The following is a 25,433-nucleotide window of genomic DNA, read 5'->3' on the forward strand; positions in this document are numbered from 1 at the left end:
ATGCCTTCATCTGCCCCAGCTGCAACAAAACATGTTTCTCCTGTATTGGTCTCTGCAGCATCTCCAGCTAGAGCTGGGTGGGTTCACTGCCTGAAACCCTGAAGAGCTGCTATGAGTCAACATAGACAATACTGAGCTAGATGGACCAATAATCTGATTCAGTATAAAGAAGCATCCTATGTCCCTAATTCAATCAGTGTTGTATTTGGAATGAGAGAAGAATCACAAAATTACAGCTTCATGAAAACACAGCCCCTGCCCCACACAACCACTGTGTGTATAGGCACTTATAGGCACAAGAAGGAGGTACACAGTAGTTTGCAGTGAGCACACATTTCATGGAGGGCTTTGGCTTCCTTCATCCCAGGAAGTAGTGGCACAGGTGCATTGAAAACCCAGGAAAAGCTGTACAACTATGTGAGATGGAGAAACAGAATCTAAAGTGGAATCATCTACACCAGGCATGTCCAGCTGTGATCTATGATCCAATATAAAAACTGGCAGTGATCTACCACCCAGGGATGGGGCAGGGTAGCTGAGCGCCCAACGCCTGCTTCCTCCGACGCTGGCTTCTTCTTCTGAGGGGGGCAGGGGGCACTCCACCTGCTTCCCCTGACATGGCAGGCATACACAGCAGCAAAACATCGCCTCCTGTGAGAGGAACTTGCTGGTTGCTTCCCTGACTGGGTGCACATGTGGCGTCGCAACAGCCCCTTGGGTGCATCTCCAGCAGAGGGAAGGCCGTGATCTATGAACGTTCATCCTGCGATCAACTGATGAGTCGCGACTGACACAATGGACATGCCTGATCTACACCATAAGTGCTATAATCTGTAGCTTCTGCCAAGCGGAACTCTATTCCATCAGTGACATGATGTCGAATAAAACAAGGACTGCACCAACTAGCTAGCATTTTTCATGATGCAACAGCATATATACATTTCATAATATTTAACAAGGTATGTTTCATGTGTTAGTGGCCAGAATGGGTTAAAAACCCCTCCACATCCATGAAAGAAGAGCTGTTGCAATCTATGAACGGTGTTTGCAAAAAGAATTCCATTCTAGATTAATTGTTTTATTTGAAGTAAATAAGTTGAAAAATGCTCCAGACCGGAGTCATTAGCCTCACTTGAGCCTAGAGAAGCATGTCCTATAATAAATTTTCTAAGGGGATTCAATCTGATTAATGAGAATGCCAAAAAACAATCTCAACATGATACAGTATCCAAACAAAGAGACAAAAAAGCTCTCCATAACTGGAATTGTTAATGGTGAGTAATCAGATGGTAGGAGAGGATAATCTGAACTTGTAACAAGGTATCAGCTTTTAAAATAGCAAAAATTTCTGCAATAACTAGAAGATCTTAGCAATTCAGCTGACTCATCACCACAATAAATCTTTAAGCTAAAGTTCAATTTCTATCAAACATGTGCAGAATACATAAAGATTCTGCAAGATCATCTAACAGTTTTCTTGGGATATTCTTAACATTGCCTCTTTCCCTGAGAGCAGGCCTTGGAGGTGGCTTGCCAGTTACCACACAACAATCTATTACAATAATAAAGCTATGAACACCCTCAGTTTCAGAACTAAACAACAGTTAGTACAACTAAATCACATCAGAACTAAACAACCTGAAAGACCATCTCTTCCCCTCCACTGTCCGCTAAGAGCATTAAGATCAACAAATGGAATCTGTATCCCCCCCCCCCCTCACAGCCCAATGGGCTTTTTCACTGGTGGTATCAGTGTTGTAGAATTGTCTCCCTGCTGAAATGCCACTGGCACTGGCGCTTGTCCAGAAGCTGTAGCTAATAATAAACCTCGGCATTCCATCACATGCAGACCATTGAAGTAAGCTCTGCCTAGTATCCTCAAGTAAGACTTGCCACTTTGTCAATCAATAGTTTGATTATCTGCAGAAGCTTTGGTCACTCCCTGAGTTGGCAAAGCTCATCTGATAGCAATAAAACCTCAAGCCTTTTGTGTCATCAGCACAGTCTTGAGGAATACAGATGCAACAGGAGCCTTCTGTGGTGAGAGCCAGTGTGGTGTAGTGGTTAAGAGCGGTAGTCTCGTAATCTGGGGAACCGGGTTCGCATCTCCTCTCCTCCACATGCAGCTGCTGGGTGACCTTGGGCTAGTCACACTTCTCTGAAGTCTCTCAGCCTCACTCACCTCACAGAGTGTTTGTTGTGGGGGAGGAAGGGAAAGGAGAATGTTAGCCGCTTGAGACTCCTTCGGGTGGTGATAAAGCGGGATATCAAATCCAAACTCTTCTTCTTCTGTTTCAAGTTTTCACAGATCAAAGGATTGTAGAGTTGGGAGGGACCATGAGAATCATCCAGTCTATTCCAACTCCCTGCAATGCAGAAATCTCAACTAACTCAACCATGACAGATGACCATCCAACCTCTGCTTTACAAGCTCCAATGAAGGAGAGTCCACTACCTTCTAAGGGGGTCTATCAGTCTATTCCACTATCAAACAGAAGTATTTTTTTCAATACCTGCTGAAAACTGTTCTGTTCCATCAGCTTATACAGGCAGTTAAGAATACAATAATAGTTGGCTGATATCTGATGAAATTTGCTAGCCATGATCTATGACCTTCACTGACAGAAGTATACTCTTCCAAGGCAGCTAACAATAAAAAATACAATACAATAAAAAAAATACACATAGATAAAATAAAAAGACAACAGCTGCATTTACTATTAATAATATCTTATTATTTCAAATTGCCATTACCATTTTTAGTAAAGGGCAATATACAAATCTCTCAATAAAACAGCCCTATCCAAAATTACCCAACGTGAACAGCAAGAGTAGACCAATAACAAAAATTGCTCTTCATGGGAAAGCCAGAAAAAGACAATGTAGTAAGCAAAGAATTCCAAAATAAATGTGTTCTGATTAATAAATCTATTCATTCTGTTAAAGCAAACCAATGTGTCCCTAAATCAAGGTATCTCACCACATTTTATTTTCCTGATGTTCTCGGCCAAGCTTCTGAATAGGCCTGTGTTATCTATATAGAGGAGTGAGGTGGACAGAGATTGGTTACTTGGCAGTCAGCTCTCTCCCCTGAAGATACTTAAAGAGCCCCACTGTTCTTTTAATTCAGCAGGTGGTGACAGCTATGAGTCTGTAAGGGAATTTTAGGCTGGCTTTAGTATTGGTGCATTATGCTGGTGCAACCCAAAACCCATTTAAATGGGCTTACCTCAGTACTCCCTGGGATGCCAGTTTAAGGGGGAAAATACTCCCTAAAGGGCCCAAGGGCATGCCACAATGTCATATAATAAAGAAGTTCCTAAGAGGGAATGGCACATATTACCTGAAGGCAGAGACACAATTTCTCTGAAATCAAAAGCTTCAAGGAAACAAAACCCCACTCAGATAAAAACCCCTTGGCAAAACAAGTCACTATCAAATACGTTTTTTCGGAAATTGCCTTATACCAGGTCAGACTATTTGTCTGAATAGTCTTCTGTCTGAGGACTTATTATTTGCAGATAATAAGATGCAACAGCTTATATACAGAAAGCAGAGTCTAACAGGATGTTCCAAACAGAGACAACTAACACTGATTCAAGTGCCTGAGCTATTTGCATTTTGCACCACAAAATAGGAAGTGTGGTATGGAAAGGCATCGCTCATACTGGAGTTTCTGGCTAGGAGAGAGAACAGTCATATTTGTTAAAAGGAGGGCCACTCCAAGAGTGGTCCATTTGCTCCACTGCAGCACCCTATCACTGCAGGTGCCCTATCACTGGGTGTTTGTGTGAAAAAGACCTAGTGCAGTTGGCACAGATTTTTTTTTTTAAGACTGTTTTGGATAATCCTGAGTTATGAAGGTATAGGAAGGGTTGTAACCAGGATATTCAGGCATATATATCCATTACTATTTTTCCCGACCAACAAAGGCACCTACATTGAATAAATAGTCAAATATCTTTGCTATGGCTTTGAAAAGCACATAAAAGCCATTCTGGAAGTCACTCTTGGCAGGAAGTCAGGGTACAAATATAATAAACCAAACAACAGTAGCTATGACAACATCGTTAGAAAAGGTGAGCAAGCTGCTGGTCATTGATAGCTGTGTATTAGTTCAAGGATGAGAGGCAGCATACAGCTGATTACTAACTGCTGAGGATCATGAGCAGGAGGACGCGACTGAGCTCATGGTCTGCTCTTGGGCTTACCGTGGAATTGCCAGCCTCTGAGGGAAATGGTGCTGGATCAGGTAGGCTTGTGGTCTGACGCAGCAGGGCTCTTATTGATGTTCTCAGCTAACCAAAAATGCCAGGTTTAAAACGCTCTTTGGACAGGCAAGTTTCTGTTTGCCATTGAAGTTTATTTTGGCCTCAAAGTAGTGAACTAAAATGCAATCCATTAAATGCACCATAAAAACAATCCATGTTCATTTTGAAATACTTTGTCAGTTAACTCACCACATAAGAATAAAATGAATAAAGCTCCTCTTGAAAGAGCAAAGCATTCGCTAGAATCAAAATCTCAAAAGTTACAAGAGGTAGGTTTTTGTGAGCTTTATGGTTGCACGTAAAATCTCGAAGGTAATTGTTTTATTATATTTTGACCCCTCATTTTCTCCAAAGAGCCTAGGGTGGTATGGATGCTTTTCTTCCCTCTCTCCATCTCCATCATTATATCTGCCAGGGGACTGCTATTGGAACAGGGGAGGGGGGCAGGTGAATGCAGAGAGCCTCCGACGCTGCTGAGGAGCAGCTCCTCGTCCAGGGGTGAGGGAAGTCACACCTCCAGTGGAGCAGAGGGGGAAGGGGGTAGCCAGGCGAGGGGAGGGCTCGAAGATGCGACTGAGAGCCCAAGAGCCTCACCTAGCCCAGCTGGCCAGGAAACAGACATGCCATTTCCGTCACCCAGCTTGCGCAGAGGGGTGAAATGTAAGGAGGGGAGGCGGAGATTTGGGGTGTCTAAGTTTTTATGTTGGGGGAGAAACCAGAAGGGGCCACTCCCGGAATCTGCAAGTGACTAAGACAGACATGAACTCAAGGGGTTCTGCACTGTAAATAGTTTTTCACCAATAAAACCTGTAAAAGACAGGTTGGAGTCCTGCCTGGTTACTCACGAGCAACAACTTCCAAACCTGACAATATCCCAACCACCCTGAAAAGTAGGTGAGGTAAAAGAGATCACAGCTGGTTTGAAGTCACATAATAAGTGTATAGCCAAATGTGGATCCCACCTCCAACACTCCAACCATAATACCTAACTGAGTGATTGATTCAATTTATTTATTATATTCCTATGCCGCTTTTCATTCAAATGGCTCCCAAAGTGGCTTACAAACAATAAACAAAAATAACATGATAAAACAAAATAGAACATCACAAACAGAGCATAGATCATATAGTGTAATTAACAAATCATCAGTGAAACAATTACAATCTATAAAATGGTTAACAAATCTACAGCTAAAAAACAACTAAACATCATGAGTTTGACCAAACTGTGGGAGGCAGTGGAAGACAGGAGTGCTTGGCATGCTCTTGTCCATGGGGTCACGAGGAGTCAGACACGACTAAACAACAAACATCACAATTAAAGCAAAAGTCATATTATATGATTAACAAATCAATAAATTGATTTATAATCAATAAAAGAGTATTAACAACATTGCAACCAAAAAATAAGATAAGCATTGTTTAGTTCAGACACACTTCTCCACACCCCCATAACCTTTCACTCTATTCAGATCATTAAAATGCAGACACACATAATGCCGTGGCAACAACTGCCTTCTGAAGGTTCCTTGGGCTGGAAGTGGGGCTAACCACTGTCTGATGGCAAACAGTGTCTCTCTCTCCTCATAGCTCTTCCTCTGGAAAGAGATTCCTTATGAAGGCTCCTAGGGCTTGAGGGTGGGACAAGGCAGGTGGAAAAAGCCATTACCTGCTGGCCAGCACAGAGTCTCTTTCCCTTATGGCTTAAAATGCCAATTTTAATACTCTGGGATTTTCGCTACAATATTCTGTTGTTCTAATCTCATTTATGAAGGCAGGAAGGGCCACATATATAGAAAAGTTGTGGGAAATTCAACAAGTAAGGAGCTTGAGAGCCTTTCTACTTTCTCTAGCTCTGTTTCCATGGAAAACAGCTATCTTTCTTGCACAGGAGTCTTGAAAATGCAGTCATCAAGCAGAGAGTGTCTCAGTAAGATTTTACACATCTTATACGAGTAATATATAAAGAATTGTAGTCTCTATTCAGCTTTAATAAAACACTCCATTTATCACATTCCATAAAACACACCTCAGCAAGGTCCATAGAGCAACAAAGCCATATCGGAAAAGGGAATTAGGAGTTATCCTGGCCAATTGCCCATTTCAAATTTATTTAGTAAAACATAGTAATTTTTGTGCTATAGCAGCTGCATCACTAATTCAGGACAAAGTAGTGGCGAAGATGGTATTTGTTGATTATAACACAGTTACAGAAACAGCAGGAACGAGAAAGAAACTAAAGAAAAGATTGCAAATTCACATTCAAATATTATAAATTCCCTATCTTATACAAAAGCTAAAATACATTCATAAACTAGGTTAGATGGAATAGCAGAAAATTATATTTTACTTATTTCTTTATTGATTGATAAACCACTTTGTCATCAACACTTCTAAGCAATGTACCAAAAAAACCAAACAAACTGATATGATGAATAAGAACAATAAAATTCACAACAAAACTAAACACTGCCATAAAATGCCTGCTGAAATATGGAAGTCTTGGTCACATGCCTGAAGTTCCAATCTCAGTTGGAAGAGAGTTCCACTAGCTTGGGCAGTAACACTGAAAGCATGACTTCTAGTAGTTACAAACTATGTGGCTGAGCCATGGGGATCACCAGCAGAGACTCCCCTGAAATATCACAGTGACTGGACAGTGATATAGGGAATCAGCTGGTCCCTAAGAAATCATGGAGCCAAGTTGCAAATTAACAAGGGCTTTGAAAATTAATACCAGAACCTTGAAGCTGGTCCAGTTACACATGAGCAGCCAGTGCAAGTTTTAAAGCACCACTGTTATATGGTAGTCTCTCCCCATTGACTCTTCCAAGGATAGCTGCACACAGAGATTGTGTCCTCCCTAAAAGAGGGTGCGTGTTGCGGTGAGACCTGGAGGCTGACCTCCTGTGTTGTGGGTGGGTTGGGTTGGTTTGCCAAAACACCCGATTGGTAGGTCCCTCAATATTGGGTTCAATCTGACCAATGGGGCACAGTCCAAACAGATAGAGGGACCTATTTATACCCATGCACATGACCCAGAGCCTCCTCTTTTGGCTCGTGCATTCGGAACACCCACCCACCTCTCCCTAATTTTAGTGATTTGTGGAATTGACCTTGCTATGCCGTCGTGTGTCATCTGTCGTTGGGACAGGGGCACGGTAGGAATTTCCCCACTTGGCCGATTGGCTGTTGCCATTTGGGTTTCGCCATAGCAAATCATCACAGCTTGTAAGGTTGCGGATAGGCACTGGTTCAGGTGATAGGGATAGGAGAATGGTCTCGCCATCCTTATGTGAAGTGTATTCCGTTAAAGGAATCCAGGGACTCAACTGGTTTGGTCAACCCCTGAGAGGGGGTTGGGCCCATACCTGAGTCCAGGGGGGCAGCTGCGTGGTGAACAGAGTCTGTTCCCGGCTTTTCACCTTCCCAGGTGTTCACCTTTGGCTGACCTATGCTGGTGCCCTGGGTCAGCGCTGCCTGCAAGAGTGCAGGGAGCTAGTCGAACCAGAGCCTATGCAACCACTCACTTTCTGTAATCAATAAAGTTGTGGCCTAAATTCTGCCAAAAACCAAAACTAAAATTTGAGTCATGTGTGAATTTATTTAAGGGGGAGGGCGATGGGTCTGAACACGCAACACATTGCAATAATCAAGTCTTGAGATTGCCAGTGCGTAAATTACCACAGCTATGTTATCCCTGTCCAAAAAAGGCCAAAGTTGGCACACCAGCCTTGGTCGAAAAAAGCACTCCTAGCCAGGGAAACTACTTGAGCCTCACAAGCCACAAACAGACTGAGAAGCAGGAGCAGAGACACAGTTTCCCTGTCTTACTCTCAATATACCATAGGTCACCCATCAGGGCCATCAGGGCTGATTTAGTCTCAAAACAATGCCTGAAGACAGACTGAAACTGCTCCAGATAGTTTGTATCGTCCGGGAACTCCTGCAAATTCTCCACCATCACTCTCTTCACCACCTTGCCCAAAAAAGAACGCTGGTGATAAGAACTGGAGGCAAAGGTTCCAAATGAATAAAAATAGAGGTGAGCTCAAGTAAAGTAGAGGTAAGTTTAGGAATAGGGGAGCAGCAATAGAGAGACAACAGATTTCAAGACCAACATTCTTCATTTGTGAATAGTCCACTGCTATGTTTAAATGATGCTACTATAAATATCTTCAGTAATCTTCTTTCTGTATACATCCCATTGAGTCAAGAAGCAACAAAAAGGAATGGAGGTCTATCCCAAAGGTCAATTAAGCATGTGAAATTTAAAGCAGTGTAAAGCTTTAAATGGCCTCCATACAAGAACTTAACACAGAACATTTCATATGTAGAAAACAGGGGGATACATATTGGTAATCTACAATATCTGTTTGAATGGCAGCTTTGTAACATGGACAAATGCCTGTTTGAGGCTGAGCTGACACTAGCAATGCTTGTTAGCCCCAGCAGAAACCTACTGTGGCAGTGCATAAAATGAATCTATTAAATAATTCTCAAATGGGAATTTTTGTTGCAAGCCTTATTTAAAATTCACTATCATCTCTTTCCAGCATAGCGCAATACTGGAGAAAAAATGAAGATGAAATCCCACTGGGGAAATGAAAGGTTCCACATTTGGCACCTAAAGATGAACATGGGGTTTTTTGTTTCTTTGGGAAACAGCTAAACAGCTCACTATAGTGCTCAATATTAGTTTTATACTAAATCTATATTTTCTCATGAATGTGCTGAGCAAAACTAGAGCCTTCTCCACTGAAGTAAAAGGGCAATATTAAAAAGAAAGAAAGAAAGAAAGCTTAAGGCTAGATAAATAAGTAAGTCACAAATGTTGAAACAAGCTAGCAACAACAATAACAAACCCCTGCTAAATTAAATGCAATTTTCAGCTCTTTAATTAAACACTGCTACTAATAAACAATGGTACAGTATACTGAGAGTGTATTAAAAGCTGAACAGTTCTAAGAGAGTAACTGGGAAACTTTTCTGTGCACGTCTTATTGATGTGTGAATATTTATTTCTTCTCTGTCTCATTTTAATGTAAAGTGCAGAGCTTCATTTGAGTCATAGCTCTAGGATCTCTTAACAGCAAGACTCGCCTCTAGAATAAAGGTAGTAGTACCAGGGACTACAAAAATTTGCAGACTTAGTCCTGTCTCCCCTTCCATGTATACCCACAAAAAAAAATCATAGAAACCACAACCTGCAGCTACTTGTTCTTGAGCATGTCAGTTCTTGGTGTATCTGTTGTGTTTTAAAAGGTTGTTGGTTGCTTTGAGGGCTCAAGCCAAAAAGTGATGCATAAATGTTCTAAATAAATAAATACATTTGCGGCCTTGGCATGTTCTAAATGCTTAGCATAGATTTTTAAAAAACATGCCTGTTCAAATGCCATGTCAACATTTTCCCTAAAACAGCAGGTCACCTGGCCAGCTTCCTCACATTTTGGCTACACTAGAAACCTGAATACAGCTTGAAGTGCACAATATCCAAGCACAGGATCCTGGAACGGAAAAATTGAAATACTCTACAACTCCTTTAACAGAGATATGCTAGGTATCAGTACAATGCATGAACTGTAAGTCAAGGCCAGCCTTGCGGGCATTAAAAAAAAAAAAGCCTCGAGAATGATTGAAAAACTTGCAGATTTGAAAAGATCCAGCAACACTTCAGTGACAACACTTGAAGTGCTTTTCCCAGCCACCTCATTTTAACATCTCTGTCCTCAAGCTATATATAGCAGAGATGCCAGGAGTGTCTCAGAAATGATTTGTAGCTAGAAAGTGTTGATATTTACCTTCTTGCTTGGTTAATGTTTCTTTGACGTTAATATAAACATTTGTGTATAGTGATATGCCTCTACAGAAAATTCATGAGGAACATGAATGCAAAAATTAGCAGAAACAAGGGAGGAGACAGGATGGGAAAGAAATCAGTTGGAGAGACAGATCAGTCAAAGAAAAGCGAGTAATTAAGGTACGTAAGGAGTTCAGTGTGAATGTAAAACAAGACAGGGAGCTGCGGTTTCAAAGTTTTCGATGATGGCAATATTGATGATTACAGCCGCCCTTTCCCTTGGTCTTAAAGCTTTTTGCACAATGATAGAAGTTTGGACCAGAGAATTTTCTGAGCAGAATTTAAACTGCATGGGCAGGTCTGACTGGTTAAAGCAAAGTGCAATTTACACAGAATTATGTCTATCATTTTAAAATGTCTATTTTATGACTGCTAAGATACACCTAAAAGATGGGGTGGGGGAGGCTGGAAAATTTCAATACTGAATATTTTGCTGTTGACACACATTTCCAGTGAGAAGGGGCAGGATACGTGCCCTGCACTGCTTCTTGCCCTTCCTTCCCTATACCTAACAAACCAGAAAAAAGCAGAATTTCTTTTACATATCTGCTTGCTTTGCCTAGTTTAGAGTTTGCAAAATTTACTTTTGCACCCGCCAGTACCTTGCCTGTTACTAGCTAACACAATATTCAGTACACAGGCTTCATAAACTTAAGACATCTGCTGCATCGAACCAAAGGCAAACTTGGCCCTCCAGATGTTTTGGGACTACACCTCCCATCATCCCTAGCTAACAGGACCAGGGGTCAGGGATGATGGGAATTGTAGTCTCAAAACACCTGGAGGGCTGAGTTTGCCTATGCCTGATCTAGTCTGACACCTGGCTTCCTACAGTAGCTAACCAGATGCCCCTGAGAAACTCCAAAGCATGGTGTGGGCAACAGCTATCTCTCCTGTTGTTTGTCCCTAGCAAAGTGGTTCCAAACCTGGAGGGAACATATAGCCATCATGGCTAGTAGCCATTCAGAGCCATTCAACTGTGAATACATTTGGCTTGCCTGGACTTTCTGACCAGAACATCTTTAAGGTTTATGTGCTAAGGAAAGTGTTCTAATTTTAAGTGCCCAATATTAAATGCACCCTGATGTGATTAAAAAAAGCATAAAAGCACATTTAGATTTGCATTTGTAATGACCTAGATACACCAGAAAAGCCTAAAACACTGAAGCAGCGATCAGTGGTTTATCCAGTTTGAGAAACTGTAGCCAAGCCTTCCAATTCTAGGTTAGCTGCATTACCTACAGAAAATATTTCACCACAACAGCACAACATTCAGTGGAAATTATTTATTTATGCCCCATCCTATCCTGTTGGTTCCAGCAGACATATAAAAATTCACTGAAGTAGAAAGCCCTTTGGGGCCATGATAATCTAAGTAATGGGCATTAGATGGGTTGAGGAAACTAAGTAGGTCAAAGTGAAAACAGAAAATATTTTCTTGTCCTTATCACTCCTCTCCCAAAATACAACTATCCCATGATGTACACTTCATCATCTCTTGATCAATCAATGACTTAAAGCGATGTGCATGAACCAAGCCTCTGTGTTTTAAGTAACACTGGAGAACACCAAAGCTCTCTCTGGGTTATGAGAGCTGCGATGGCTCATTCAAACATGCCAGTCACCACGTGGTGAGCATACATTTGTGAAACCACTCTCTGTGTGGGTTCTCTTGCATGTGCACACATAGCTCCTTTGCAATCATTCCTAATACTATAACTTATAAATCTCACTAACAGTTTGCCTCAATGCATATTAGACAAGAGGAAGTGTTTCCTGTTAGAGTTACCACACACCCTGCATTGAAAACATGATCAATGAAAGCAGGAACAAAACACAAAGGTTAATTTTTTTATGACTTGCCTGCATGCCCGAACTAGGTTGTGTGCTGGTTGATCTTCCACAAAATACCTCCCTACTGTATCTTAAGCACTGTATTATTGCAGCAAGTTCTGTGGTGACTTTAGGATACAGATGAGCCACACCCTACATCCTCTTTCCAGAGAATACTTTACTACCCAGAAGTTTTAGGTTATGCCTCCTTGGACAAAGGGGAATCTACTCAGCACCAGGGCCAATATGAGGTTTGAAGCTCCCCACTATTCAGTCCCCCCCCCAAATGAAGATAGGGGTGACAGCAGCTACTTCACATGGTACTTCCCCACTGAACATCAGACTGTGCGTCACTGCATGTCCCCACTGCTGCCTGAAGCCCACTCACCCCTTTAGCTTACTGGGCTAGGCAGAGTTTGAATTAGACAAAATGTCACCTAAAGGGCAAGTGATCCATACTGAGCAAACACAATATTAAAAAATAATAATAACCAAATCTATATACTCATATTTTTCATTGAACATCTAGGGGAGTAAGCAGAATTAGCCTTTTAATGTCACCGCAAAGCAAGCTCACCGACAAAGACCTTGCGGGGTGAGGTAAGGTTTTGTAGATGCTTGAGCCGACTTTTAAAAATGAAAGCAAACGTCAGTGTTTAGCAGTAGACAACATGGCATGGTTTGTATTTATATTAAAGCCTCAAAAGGCAGCACAATTAAATTTGTCAGTTCTGCTGTTAACAATAGTAACGGGGAGTTTTCATAACTAGCTCCCTGTTGAGCCATTCAAATATATAGCAGATTTACAACACCAATTATTGTAACAACATTTCTAATGTATTTCAATTGTGCGAACGCAAGCGATGTTCGCGGCAATGACTACACAACATCTTCCTGCGCAGGATCTCTATGTAAAATAATAGCACGGTGTTTGAAGTAGCTATGCCTGTTATATATTCCTCTTCCATTATTGCTATTCACAGCCACAGAAGCGACTATCCATTTCAGTTAATACAAAACAAAGCAACACATACAGTGTATTGGCTCAGATGCCATTATTTGATTATTCTGTTTAAGGAGACTAGAACAGGATTGCACATTAGTGGCGCTAGATCAATGTGCAGTAGAAGCAGAGGCAGCAGCTGTAGAATGAGTGTGCACAATGGCACCACCACTAGTCATATCAGCTCTCATTCCACTGTGATAGTGCCACAGCGATTAGAAAAAGATCTTGCCAGTGTAGGAGTGTCAGTGGCACTAATAAGTCAAGGTCTGCTGCTGAAATTTTGGCACCACATAAAACACTAGGCTAGTACACACCTATATTTCCACATTCTCAGTCGATGGCACAGCAACTTTAAATAATTGAACCACTACTTAGGATAACTTGGAACCCTAATTTAACGAGGAATTCTTCAGTGCTTGGTGAGGCATTGGGCAGATGCAGGCATTACTCACATCTTTTGTACACAAAAGTTTCACTATTCTTCTTCCCCACCCTTTTTTTACTACTCAGAATCTGTTTATGTTGATGCATGTATACGTTTCAAAAATACTACACATTATTCTGTATTTCTGTAAAGCAGATCATGAGCACACTGTTCCACATTAAATAAAGGGTTCTTAGTTTGGTGAATATGTAAAGAAAGCCTGAATAACCAGAGACAAACCATATTCCTTTTTCTACATGTATGGAAACTGTATTAAAGTTCACCCGTTTCAATCAAGATGACAGACTGAACCTTTCAACACTGCACCTATTTTAATGACTGATTTCAAAACTTTGGTTTCCTATTATTCCCAAGCAATACTAGTTTAAGGCTTTTGTCTCCTTGATCAATACACTGTGGAGGGAAATATGAAATATTAATGTCCCTTTCCATATATAAGACAACCAAATTAGATGTTACATTTAATGCATGAATGGCATCAATGGAAACTTCCTTTCCCTGGGTCTAATAAGGGCAGTGGAGGTGGGAAGCGGGGGCTGGGGGAGGAGGTACTGTGAGGTCCTTAAATCCTTCTGCCCTAAACTACTCCGGTATTATTTGGAGGTGGAAACTACAATTGTTTCCCTATCTGGGAGATATGCTATCTGGTGGTAGTACTCCTACATTCAGCTGTTGCTGCTGAAACAGGTATCTTCAGCAGGCAGGGGTGCTTTTTACAAAATGTTGGTATGACAGCTGCAAAAATATCATAGCCACACAGTGGCTCACACATTGGTAACTTCAAGACTGAATTACTTACTGCAATGATTTCCATTTGGAGCTACTTGTGAAATTGGCCCAGAAGCAGTAGCCAGTGCAGAACATGGCAGTACACCTCCTGATACGTACAGTTTATCATCAGCATAAAATATTTTTAATTAGTCTCTACTGGCTACTACTACTACTACTATTTTTATTATTTATACCCCGCTCATCCGGCCGGGTCTCCCCAGCCAATCTCTTCTGGCTAGTAATATGCAAATTTAAGCTATATAATGCCATAAACATGAGCCTAGTTTACTTGCCCTATATATTCCTGCTCAACCACTACAAACAGCAGCAGTGACCCTTTTGACAGTGCTTCACAATGATACTGGCTCCAGGAGTACCAGGAGCTTTCAGTGTGGCAGTACTATTGTTCTGGAGCTCCTTCCCAATGAATACTATGCAAGCGCCCTCTGTATAACCTTCTGTATAAATCTCAGCAGGGATTTGAATGGGCTTTTCACAAAGACCTGAGCTTAATCTGAGAATCATTACATAACAAAGGACACAGGTAATGAGTTCTCACATGTCATCCTGAGTCACATCAGCTAGGCATCCTGCTTAAGGGCTACAGCAAAGTTACAAGGGTGTCTCTACCTGACACATCTTATTTTGAATATAGTGATCTTGTCTTGACTGAAAGGGACAAGCTTGAGTCTCCTCAGTAAATGCACAAAGGGCACTTGGTTTAATCAAGACAGGATATGCTTGCCTGGCTGGGATTTACTCACTCTCAAGAGTAGGATTCATGGCCAGACTATAGGCATTGTTTGTGTAGGAAATGGCAAGGAGTTCTGGGGATCAATTGGGTGTGTGCAATCTCCTGTCTGTGACGGCGTGGTTTTGCACCATAATGGCTCACTCTCTCTGTTTAGCAAATGATCCTTGCTCAGAATAAAGCTGGTAACCTAGTCCAGGGGTAGCCAACTCCCAAGAGACTGCGATCTACTCACAGAATTAAAAACTGGCAGTGATCTACCCCCTTTTTGGCATTCAGGTCAATGTTGTTGAGCTTTTTTTAGACAGCCCTGGGTTTTGGGGGGTCAAAGTTGTTGAACTTTTTTAGGGAGGGGGAAAGCCCTGATTTTGGAGAGTTCACACCTAACTTCAAGGGAGATAGGGGAATAGCCACTCACTAGCACATCGCTGGGAAAACAAACAGCCTTGCTGAGTAAACTCCATCTTCCAATCTGCAGCTGGTGCAACAATGGAGAGCAGAGTGATGGGGAGGGGCCAGATTATATTTTACCTATGCTAAGGAAAGGCAGCCAGCGATTGACCGCAATCTAATCTACCAGTGGATTGCGATCAACATGTTGGATATCCCTGACCTAGTCTAAGGCCATGGTTCTCAAAGGCTGTGCTGCACCACACTGATGTGACAGGAGAGGATGGCAAGTGTGGTGGGAAGACTCAAGGACAAATAAACACTTGAAATATTTCAGTGCAGTATAGTATAGTATCAAAATATTGTTTTTCATTTGCAGAATATGGATAGATACCTTCAAAATGAGAGCAAGAGCTTCAAGTGATACTGAGGACAGTCACGGCTGTGATCCAGAATAGCTGTTCAAGCAGAGTTCTCCATGGCATATTGTTGTGAACAAGGATTGGTTTCAGGGCATGGACACAGTTACAGCTGAAAAAGAGCTACTCAGTGCAGAAAACTGGGTTCATTTACCTTCTTTAAACCTCAATAAATGCATCATTTCTATTTTAACTATGTATTTTGTTGCTGTAAACTAAAAAAACCCCCAAACCTCAGAATTCATATACCTAGCCATGTTGGTTTTGTTTGATGTCCGTGCTGCAACCATCCCTAGTGTACGACCCAAAATTCTGACTTGAGTTATGACTTACTGTATTATGTAGCAAGTGTTTTTCCTAGTGTAACCACCCTTAATTGTATCACCATAATAACACTATGAAGTAATCACAATGATACCACTTTACAGATTTGGAATGATACTAACTTGCCCAAGACTACTTGAAAAGGGAGAGCATAACATATGAACTTAACTTTGTATCAAGTTTATCTAGAGAATATTAAAAAGAACTTTCCTGGTACTTTCCAATATTGGGAAAACCACTAGTAATGTGTTTCCTTCCCTTTTGTTTCGTGGCATTTCATTTTTGCAGATGAAGCAACATATTGCACAATTTGCAACTTAAACTCCTTGAATTTTGGAACCTTTGATTCAGCAACCCTATAAGGCAGGAGTGGGGACCACTCATCTTCTGTGAAGTCTTCCCTCACATGAAAATGAAGCTTAAAACAGCCTCCTGTGCTCTAAAAGCCCAATTGCCTTTTGATGGGAGGCTCTTCAAATATTACTGTGTGAGAGAGGGGGATATATGGGTTTGTATTGTGGGTGCATGTGTAGGAATGAGTGTGTATGGGCACTGCTCATGGGCGTAACCAGGGTTTTTGTTAGGAGGGGCAGGCTTTTGTTGGAAGGGATCGACTTTTGTTGAGGGGGTCAGAACCTCAGATTTGTATTGACTGGGGGGCAGCTGCCCCCCTTCCCCTTTGGCTACACCCATAGCACTGCTATTTTTCTAGAAAAAGAGGTGCCAGAACTCGCCTTATTCTCTTTGAATGACAATGGCGCCCATGTTCCAGAACTGAATTCTGGCTGAAAAAATCCCTATGAATGGGTACTATATATGAGAGGGACAAGAATCCCACCCATTATTATTTTTTTTGCATTGGCTTGACATACTAGCAACATGGGACACCCAGAAGGTTAGACACAAGTTAATGCAGCTCTTCCCCTCTTCTATTAAAAAGTCAAATATCATGGTGAAACCATCACTCTTAGGTGGTCTACTGATTGAAAGAATACCATACTTTTCCGTGTATAAGACTAGGTTTTTTTCCTTAAAAATGATGCAAAAAAGTGGGGGTCGTCTTATCAACAGATAGTGCATAGGGTGGATGTTTGATTGGTTGCTGCCGCGGCTGTCAACAGCTATTAGGCGTGTTATTGGTTGCTGCGTCAAGGGCTGGTGTTGACTGGCTAATGCTGCAGCAATTGGGCGGGCAATTGGTAGCTTCTGCTGGTGAGGGGACAGATGAGAGGCGGATTGAGCGGCATGTGTAGGTGAGTGATTTTCGACATTTCCCCCTTAAAAAAGCTCCACAACTCTGAGCCATCTCCCCCATTTTCTTAAATTTGAGCCCCCCAAAATAGGGGGCATCTTATTCATGGGGGTGTCTTATACACAGGGGTGTCTTATACATGGAAAGGTATGGTATGTCTTTCGAATGAATAGAATAACTGTACCAAAAATAAAGAGGATATAAAACAGCAGCACTATTAGCCACAACTGGCCAGGTACCTAATGCTGAAACATATCCAATAAGTTCACTTTTATTACCAATAAAAGTGTAGTGATACATTTGACGTAGGTTCAGGTAACTGCCCTATAGATTGAAAGATCTAAAAGCATGGTTTAAAAGAAACTTAATAATGTGAAATACTGCTTTGCATCCTGCTGATATATAATATTCCAATTGCCAGGACTCATTTACACATTATTTTTAAAATGGAGAAAAATTATGAGGATTTTAATTGAGTAGCTCTATACAATGGCTCTATAAAATATAGATGCTCACATTCACACACTGCTAATTAGACTATTTGAATATAATTCATAATAGAAACAACAAAACATCAAATATTCTGAACAGGATGTTCAACAAAAATTCACACATTGAAGTTGGTCTAAAGGGTGTCTGATCAGGGAGGCTAATGAATCAATGGAAACAATTACGCCACTAATTCAGCTCAAGAATAAAGAACATTTATGAACTACTAGGCTACATACATCAGTTGGTAAGTTCATTATACCAGAAGACTAAATTAACTATTCCATCATGAGTTATTTTTATAGAAAATACCAAGTAAATTTTATAGTTTGCTATAAAATTCAGACACAAAATTAAAAGACGCATGCTTCTTGGGAGAAAAGCAATGAGAAACCTAGACAGCATCTTAAAAAGCAGAGACATCACCTTGTTGACAAAGGTCCATATGGTTAAAGCAATGTTTTCCCAGTAGTGATGTATGGAAGTGAGTGCTAGACCATAAAGAGGGCTGATTGCTGAAGAATTGATGCTTTTGAATTATGGTGCTGGAGGAGCCTCTTGAGAGTCCCATGGACCTCTCTGTTCTGAAGGAAATCAGCCCTGAGTGCTCACTGGAAGGACAGATCCTGAAGCTGAGGCTCCAATTCTTTGGCCACCTCATGAGAAGAGAAGACTACCTGGAAAAGACCCTGATGTTGGGAAAGATGGAGGGCACAAGGAGAAGGGGACGACAGAGCAAGAGATGGTTGGACATTGTTCTCCGAGCTACTAACATGAGTTTGACGAAACTGAAGGAGGCAGTGGAAGACTGGAGTGCCTGGCGTGCTCTATTCCAACAACAACAAGAAGAACAACGAAATAAAATTCAGAATTAGCCCTTGAACAAATTAAGAAAAATCAGAATTTAAAAGAGCTAGTGCTTAGTGCAAACCACTACTTTTAACTGCCAAACAGTGTTTTGTTTTGTTTCATTTCAGTACATAATGAAGAACTAATTTCTTGGAAGTCATTATTAGTACAACAACAAAAATCTGTACGTGATCCATATGTGGAGGCCAAAATCAAGGGAGGGGGGAACATAAAGACATTCACTTTGGGGAATAATCAGCTCATATTCAAAAATTCAAAATGTTATGAAACTCTTTGTGGTTATAGAAGGACAAGGTTGTTACATGGAAACTTCATTACTTACCTCAAATGTGTTACCAGTTTCATCAATCTCTGGTGGCACAAAGGTACCTTCTGGGTCATCTTTAAAAAGAAGCAGGGATTAAGAAGTTAAAATAGAATACATTCAAGCAGAATGTTTCAAGAACAAAAATTTTAAAATCCTTCTAGTATCTATAGATTCAACAGCTTTTGACTACTGAATTATATAAATGCAGCAATATGCATTGCCAAAACACACACACAAAACAGATACAATTATTTCCTAATATTTCCTCTTTAAAAATGGCATCATAAAGGTGTTCTGTATAACTCACTAGTAATTCTATTTAAGGAATTACTAATATCCCAAATAAGAGTGATAAAGACATACCTTATCATCGCATGTGCCTAATGGGAAAAAACAAACTGCAAACTATTTAATCCTTGTCATGGTTAGTCTTGAAGGTTAAAAGCCATCAATCCATTTCAAGGATGAAGAAGAAGGCTGACAGACTGATAGATTCTTACAGACTCCAGATCTTAAGATGCTGACTCTGGGCTCTTCTGGAAGATATTTCTAGCCCATTCTGTCTTACAGGGTCAGAGAGACCTTGAATAAAGACAGACACAGGATCTTCCAGTTAATTTATTAGTATCTCCATAGTGAATTATCTCCCCAGCAGGGGAGTGGCACACCTGAGGTACCACACTAGTTCATGGTCTGATCCTAGTCTCCCACCAGCACAACCTCAGAAACAAAGTATGATCCAAAGTATACAATTACTCTGTTGGGTTTGTTTGATAACACAATACGAGCAAAGCAGTATCAACGCTTAAAATTGGAGCTCTATAAACCAGAGAGGGACTCATTTAGGAAAAAGGGTCTGAACAAAAGTATGGAGGCAATTTTCATGAATACTCTTAACTGCATAGGAAGATATTTCCCCCCACCCATTCATAATTTGGGGGGAATTATAGTGAAAGAGGATTCAAGTGTTCACCTAGTGACATAGCCGTAGTCTCCACTTATGCCACATAAATCTTCAATTTCCAGTGATAATGATGATGATAATGACAACAGTGGACAGAAGGAACTAAGGCTGCAAGCAGGTTTGAAAAAGAACTTAACAGTCTCAGTTGCTAAGGGTAAATACACAGCAGGTGGGTAGGTGGCAATATCATGGGAGGGGTATTTCCAGCTACCCCCCTTTGCCCTTGGAAGCCTTATAAGCTGCTGTTGCAGGAGAGGGGCTGAGAGCAACATCATGGGAGGGGTGTTTTTAGGAGTGTGGTGAATCTGTGAAACTCCCTTGTTATTTTTACTATTGGATGTTACATGTTGCTTAAGTAATCTTTTCATATTTATAGTGCTAGAATGTGGCTGTTTGGTAAATTATTACTTTTGCTATGTTAGTATGCTATTATTTTTGTTTTGCTATGTTCCGAAATTGGTACTGATACTGCTTTTCTACATTATCATGAAATTGTTTTTGTAGTGTTTGTTTGAAATGCATGTGTTTCTTTGTTGCAAGCTGCTTTGAGCATGATTTTTGTGTGTGGAAAAGCACCATACAAACAAAATGAATGAAATATTTCTAGGTGCAAAACTGATATGGGTGAATATTGCACCTAGGAACAGTAGCAAGTGCAACACTAGAGCACTTTGTTATCAGCAGGTTACATTTAGGGTGAAATGGACAAATCAAGACAGAGACATCTCCTTTCAAACAAAAACATCCAAGGAGCAGTGCTTGAGGATTTCAGACTTGCTCAATTCATGCTTTAACACATCACTCAATTGAGGCTACTGAATCATTGGAGAGAGGACACCATCCGTGCAATGCTATCCACAAATTCTGTTCTCTTGTCATTTCAACAATTACATCAGAGTTAAATGCAATCTAGAAAGACATCATCCATGAACTTCAGAAGAGAACTGGAGATTTAGAAATTCTGACATGGTTGTTAAATAAATTAATCTTTTTTAAGAAAGAGAGAAAGCAGAGAACAAATAGGTAGTAACAAGCTTGCTGAAGATCTCAAAGGCTTCAGCACTGAGTAAATCAGTTCAATTTGTTTAGCTTCAGTTCCTACCAACAACTATCAAAAAGTCTAAGACAGTCGACCTTTCACATTACAAGAAATTTCAAAACAGAATTCTGGTTGTATGCAAACAAGGCCCCTTAGAATGTAAAGGTGCTGGACAGCTGTTTCAATGACCATATTTAGGCATGTCTAAGTTCTGACAAATCAGAAATGGCAATCTGAAATCCTCTCCACGCTAAGCTTTTCATCAAATGCAAAGTCCAAGAAAGGGCAAAGAGGAAAAATAAGACTGTTGTCTTAGTTCAGGGTCTCCAGGATATTTATACAGCAGTCTTAGAATTAGTGAGGAAGTTGTACCTAGACAAGTAAGAAAAAACAAATGTGATAGGAGGAGGTCTTGACTTTGTGGGGAAAAGCAAAAATGGGACAAGTCCATACTACATTTCTCACAACTGTCCCAGATGTGGAAACTCCAGATAAGACTAAACCAACAACCAACACCATCTCCCTGCACTATTGTATGCTATTTTATGCTGAGTAAGGATGCTACCTCTTCCTCCTACCCACCCATCTCAGAGATCCTCATATATAAAATGGCACATCAGTGAGAGAGGTTATATCTCTGTCCTATAGGAGTTGGGGACCTGTGGTCCTTCCAACATTGTTGGGATTCCAACTCCTATCAGCCTCAGTCAATATAGCCAATGGTTAGGGATAATGGAAGTTGGTTGCCAACAATATCAAGACAGCACAGGTTCCTCACCTGCAATCCTAACCATGTCTACTCAGAAGTAAGTCCCACTGAATTCATTAGGGCTTACTCCCAAGTAACCAGTGCCAGGATTGCAGCCTTGGTTGTCAGGAGTCCCAAAAACATTTAGAGAACACCTCTGATGACAGAGTAGACATAGTTGCCCCCACTACATATTTACTACAATGAGTTTTGAGATGCTGCTAGACAGATAATAAATCCATGCTGAAGCCATTAAATCTTGTATTGCAAGCGGCTAGACCCAATTTAAAGGTGCTTGAAAAAATACAAGACATGAAAATAAAACCAATGAGCTAATATAGTACAGCTTGACGGACAGTATGAAAAATTTACCAGTACATAAGCAAAGTTATATGCCCCATTTATCTTGTGTCACATAACCTGAGAAAGCTACTTTCTTAGAAATTACTGTTACTTGCCCAAGGCAGGTAGTTAGTTTCAAGGCCGGCATAGTTACCCAGAATAAAAGGCAATATATCTTGCATCTGTGGTGGAGCCCTCAACTCTACTTCTGACTTGCCCATCTGCACAAGGCCTCAGAAGAGTAGAAGTTGGCTCTGATGTGCCTTCTCTTCCTCAGTTCCAAGCAGACAGGTTCCAGATATCCATCCTTCCTCCAGTTGCTTACAGGCAGCTCCCCACGTCACATTCATTTTTAACCCCATCTCTCCATTTTTGCAACGAGTCCCCACCTCCAAAACAGAGTATACTCTCTGTTGCTGGCTGGATGAGCATTTCAGGACACAATTATATTAACAGAAGATTCCCAATTCCTCTCACATACTGCAGAACCATGTTTGCCCATCACCTCCACTTCCTCATAGGTTTCCTCTTGCCACATCGGAAGGATTAAATATTACCCAGCTTTGCATCCAGCCTTCTTGTTTACCTCCAGGCTTCTTCTTCACAATGTGTAGAAATACTGAGGCAAGGCAACATTGCTCTGATCATCTTAGCCAATAGTAGTTCAGCATACAGATTAATGGAATATGGGGATAGTTTGGAATTTAATTCTTAGCCATCATTATTTCCAACAAGTATAAGACCAATTCACTGGAGGGACAGTAAGTTGTGTAAAGCTTAATAATAATAATAATTAATTTGTACCCCGTCCATCTGGCTGGGTTTCCCCAGCCACTCTGGGCAGCTTCCAACAAAGATCAAAAATACACTAAGATGTCACACATTAAAAACTTCCCTGAACAGGGCTGCCTTCAGATGTCTTCTGAATGTCAGGTACTTGTTTATCTCTTTGGCATCTGATGGGAGGGTGTTCCACAGGGCGGGCGCCACTACCGAGAAGGCCCTCTGCCTGGTTCCCTGCCTGCCTTTAACCTATTGTTTGTTAATTATTTTTTTGCCAATGCCAGCTACATCAGGTTTTACTAGGGCATCTCCTCCTCAGTTCCTCACATCCTCTCCTAGTTGTAAGACTCTCTTTAGATTTAAAGCACATTCATACACGTGTATGGCAGCAATCATCATGTAGATCCTTTGGAAGATATTGATTAGCCCAATGAATCGAATCTAAAAGCTTATTAAAATTTGAATTGGAAACCTTTGTTCAACACTGTAACAACTAAATGAACATACAGTATTAGTCGATATATCCTAATTTAGCTTTACGTGGGCCGACACTCATCCTTGCATTAAGAAATTACAGTTTCCAATCTAATTAAAATCCATGTACAAGTCTGATGGAGAGAATATAATGTTTCACTACATCCTCTCAGCGTGAGTTTTTGCACTTTGCAACGAATTGCCTAGGAGCATAAATACTTACCACTGATCTGCTCCATGAAGCATACATTGCCATTGGTGTTAAAAGCCAAAGTGTCAGGAGTAATGCAAAGTGTCTGAAAGATTGCAGAATGGGCAATGCTCTTCAGAGACTGGCTACACTCCAAGCAAACAGCCCAGATATCTTCCTCCGTGAGACAGCTATCCCGCAGTGACAATACATCAGCAAGAGACACGTTCTCCTGCCAAGACATGAATTCATAAATTACTCCACATTTTTTGACATTACTTGTAGCCAATTGTGTCAAATATAATCTATAATACACAAACCCAACATGTTTCCAGCAAGTTTAAGGCTTTCTAGGACAAAAGATCTAGAAGACACATGTCTCTTTCATACAGTGCACTTTTATGGTGACTTCCAGTTGTTCCATTCCTCTCCTGTTCTTCTTAATTCTACTGTCTGTGGTGCTCTTTTTCTCTAGTTGAAGCTGTCTACAGATTCCAAAATGTATTTCATCTGGAACAGTTGCTAAGGTGATTGTCAATGACATAGCACAGGGCTTGTGGGGCACAGCTAGGAATGAGCAGCACAGAAAAAATGAAATAATTCCATCTCCCTCCCTTCCTCCAAATAGCTTGTTACTAATGAAAAATGCATGGAATTAACAATAATCCAAGATGAGAGAGGTGTGTATTTATTTACTCATCTATGATGCCAAAAGAAAATGACACATTTATTTAAAAAAGTTAAACCTTTCCTATATGTCCAAAGGTTCATGGGTGGGGGGGGAGGTAGATATTGCTACTATCACCTCACCTGGGGTGAGGTCCATGGGGTCACGATGAGTCGGACACGACTAAATGACTAAACAACACCACCTACTTTATGTTAATATCCGGTATTAACTTGATTGGTGCTCACAACTGTTACAGTATTTTACTTCTCAATGTAAGCAGTTCCAAAGTAGCTGTTTGTGACATTGCATGTACTTTGTCAACAAAAAATACTTCCTTATGAGCAAGCTAACAAACAGGTTTATCACTTGATTTCCCCCCAAAAAATGAATGCATGTTTCCCCCCCGAAAAATAATTCTCACACTGACATTCATTTTTCAAAGTTGCCTTTTGACATTTCTGGGTAAATACTTAGCTTAATATATTGGCCTTGGATACTGCCCTAACTCTTCTCTGCTCCCCAAAATGATTTAGCTTCATTAAAGCAAAATCTTTAACTAATGAGCAAACTATAACCCAAAGAATGCCTTGATCTGAATGAAAACCCACCTACTTCCAGTACAAATGGAAGACCACACTTACATTCCTATGTACTTTTTTTTTTTGCACATGTCTAGAGTTTGATGAACACATCTTGTTGCACTAAAGGCCTTTCGTGGAAAGTCATAATACTGGCACTTTATTGAAGTATCTAAAATTCAGTTTTTCAAAGCACATGCCTTTGTATTAATATAGACTGGAAACATACACGGAAGGTAATTCAGCACACTTCAGAAAATGAAATTAGGCTTAGAATCAGAGAGTTGGAAGGGACCCTGAGGATCATCTATTCCAACCCAATGCAATGGAGGAAAACAGAGCTGTCCCATACAAGAATCAAGCCTGCAACCTTGGCATTATCAGCACCATGCTCTAACCAGCTGAGCTATCTTCCATGACTTTGGAAAGATAACAGTGTTTCAAACTGACCCTAAACATGGGTACACTCCAGCAGTGTAAGACCCGCTGACTTCTGTGAGAGTTAAGTTTCTGCTTATTTCTCCCTCTAAAATCAATGAGATCAAAGGGGCAGGTGACTTTATGGGATTCAGCCCCCTTTGCTTAGAGGTCACAAGTCATCCTCTACCTTTATGTAGCAGCCAGGGATTTCAAGGAGGCTTTTTCAGAACAAGATCT

At 40.8% G+C, this 25,433-nt stretch overlaps 1 protein-coding gene across 8 annotated transcripts in view; it reads right to left on the reverse strand.

Annotated features, from left to right (window-relative positions):
* KNDC1 (kinase non-catalytic C-lobe domain containing 1) overlaps positions 1-25,433 on the reverse strand; it is a 69,694-nt gene that overhangs the window by 42,527 nt on the left and 1,734 nt on the right. For 7 of the 8 annotated variants that reach the window (XR_014156901.1, XM_081863141.1, XM_081863136.1 and 4 more), the window contains exons 2-3: positions 23,562-23,760; positions 19,004-19,062 (exon numbers count right to left, since the gene is read on the reverse strand). Coding sequence is in view for 7 of the 8 variants with exons in the window: in XM_081863141.1 (XP_081719267.1) it covers positions 19,004-19,062; positions 23,562-23,760 (258 nt within the window). In the remaining variant the exon portion in view is untranslated. Of the gene's footprint in view, positions 1-19,003; positions 19,063-23,561; positions 23,761-25,433 lie in introns of those variants that run through there. The other variant, XM_081863138.1, reaches the window with a different exon arrangement.

Source organism: Podarcis erhardii, assembly GCF_964252035.2.
Source record: "Podarcis erhardii genome assembly, chromosome: 5".
NCBI lineage: Eukaryota > Metazoa > Chordata > Lepidosauria > Squamata > Lacertidae > Podarcis > Podarcis erhardii.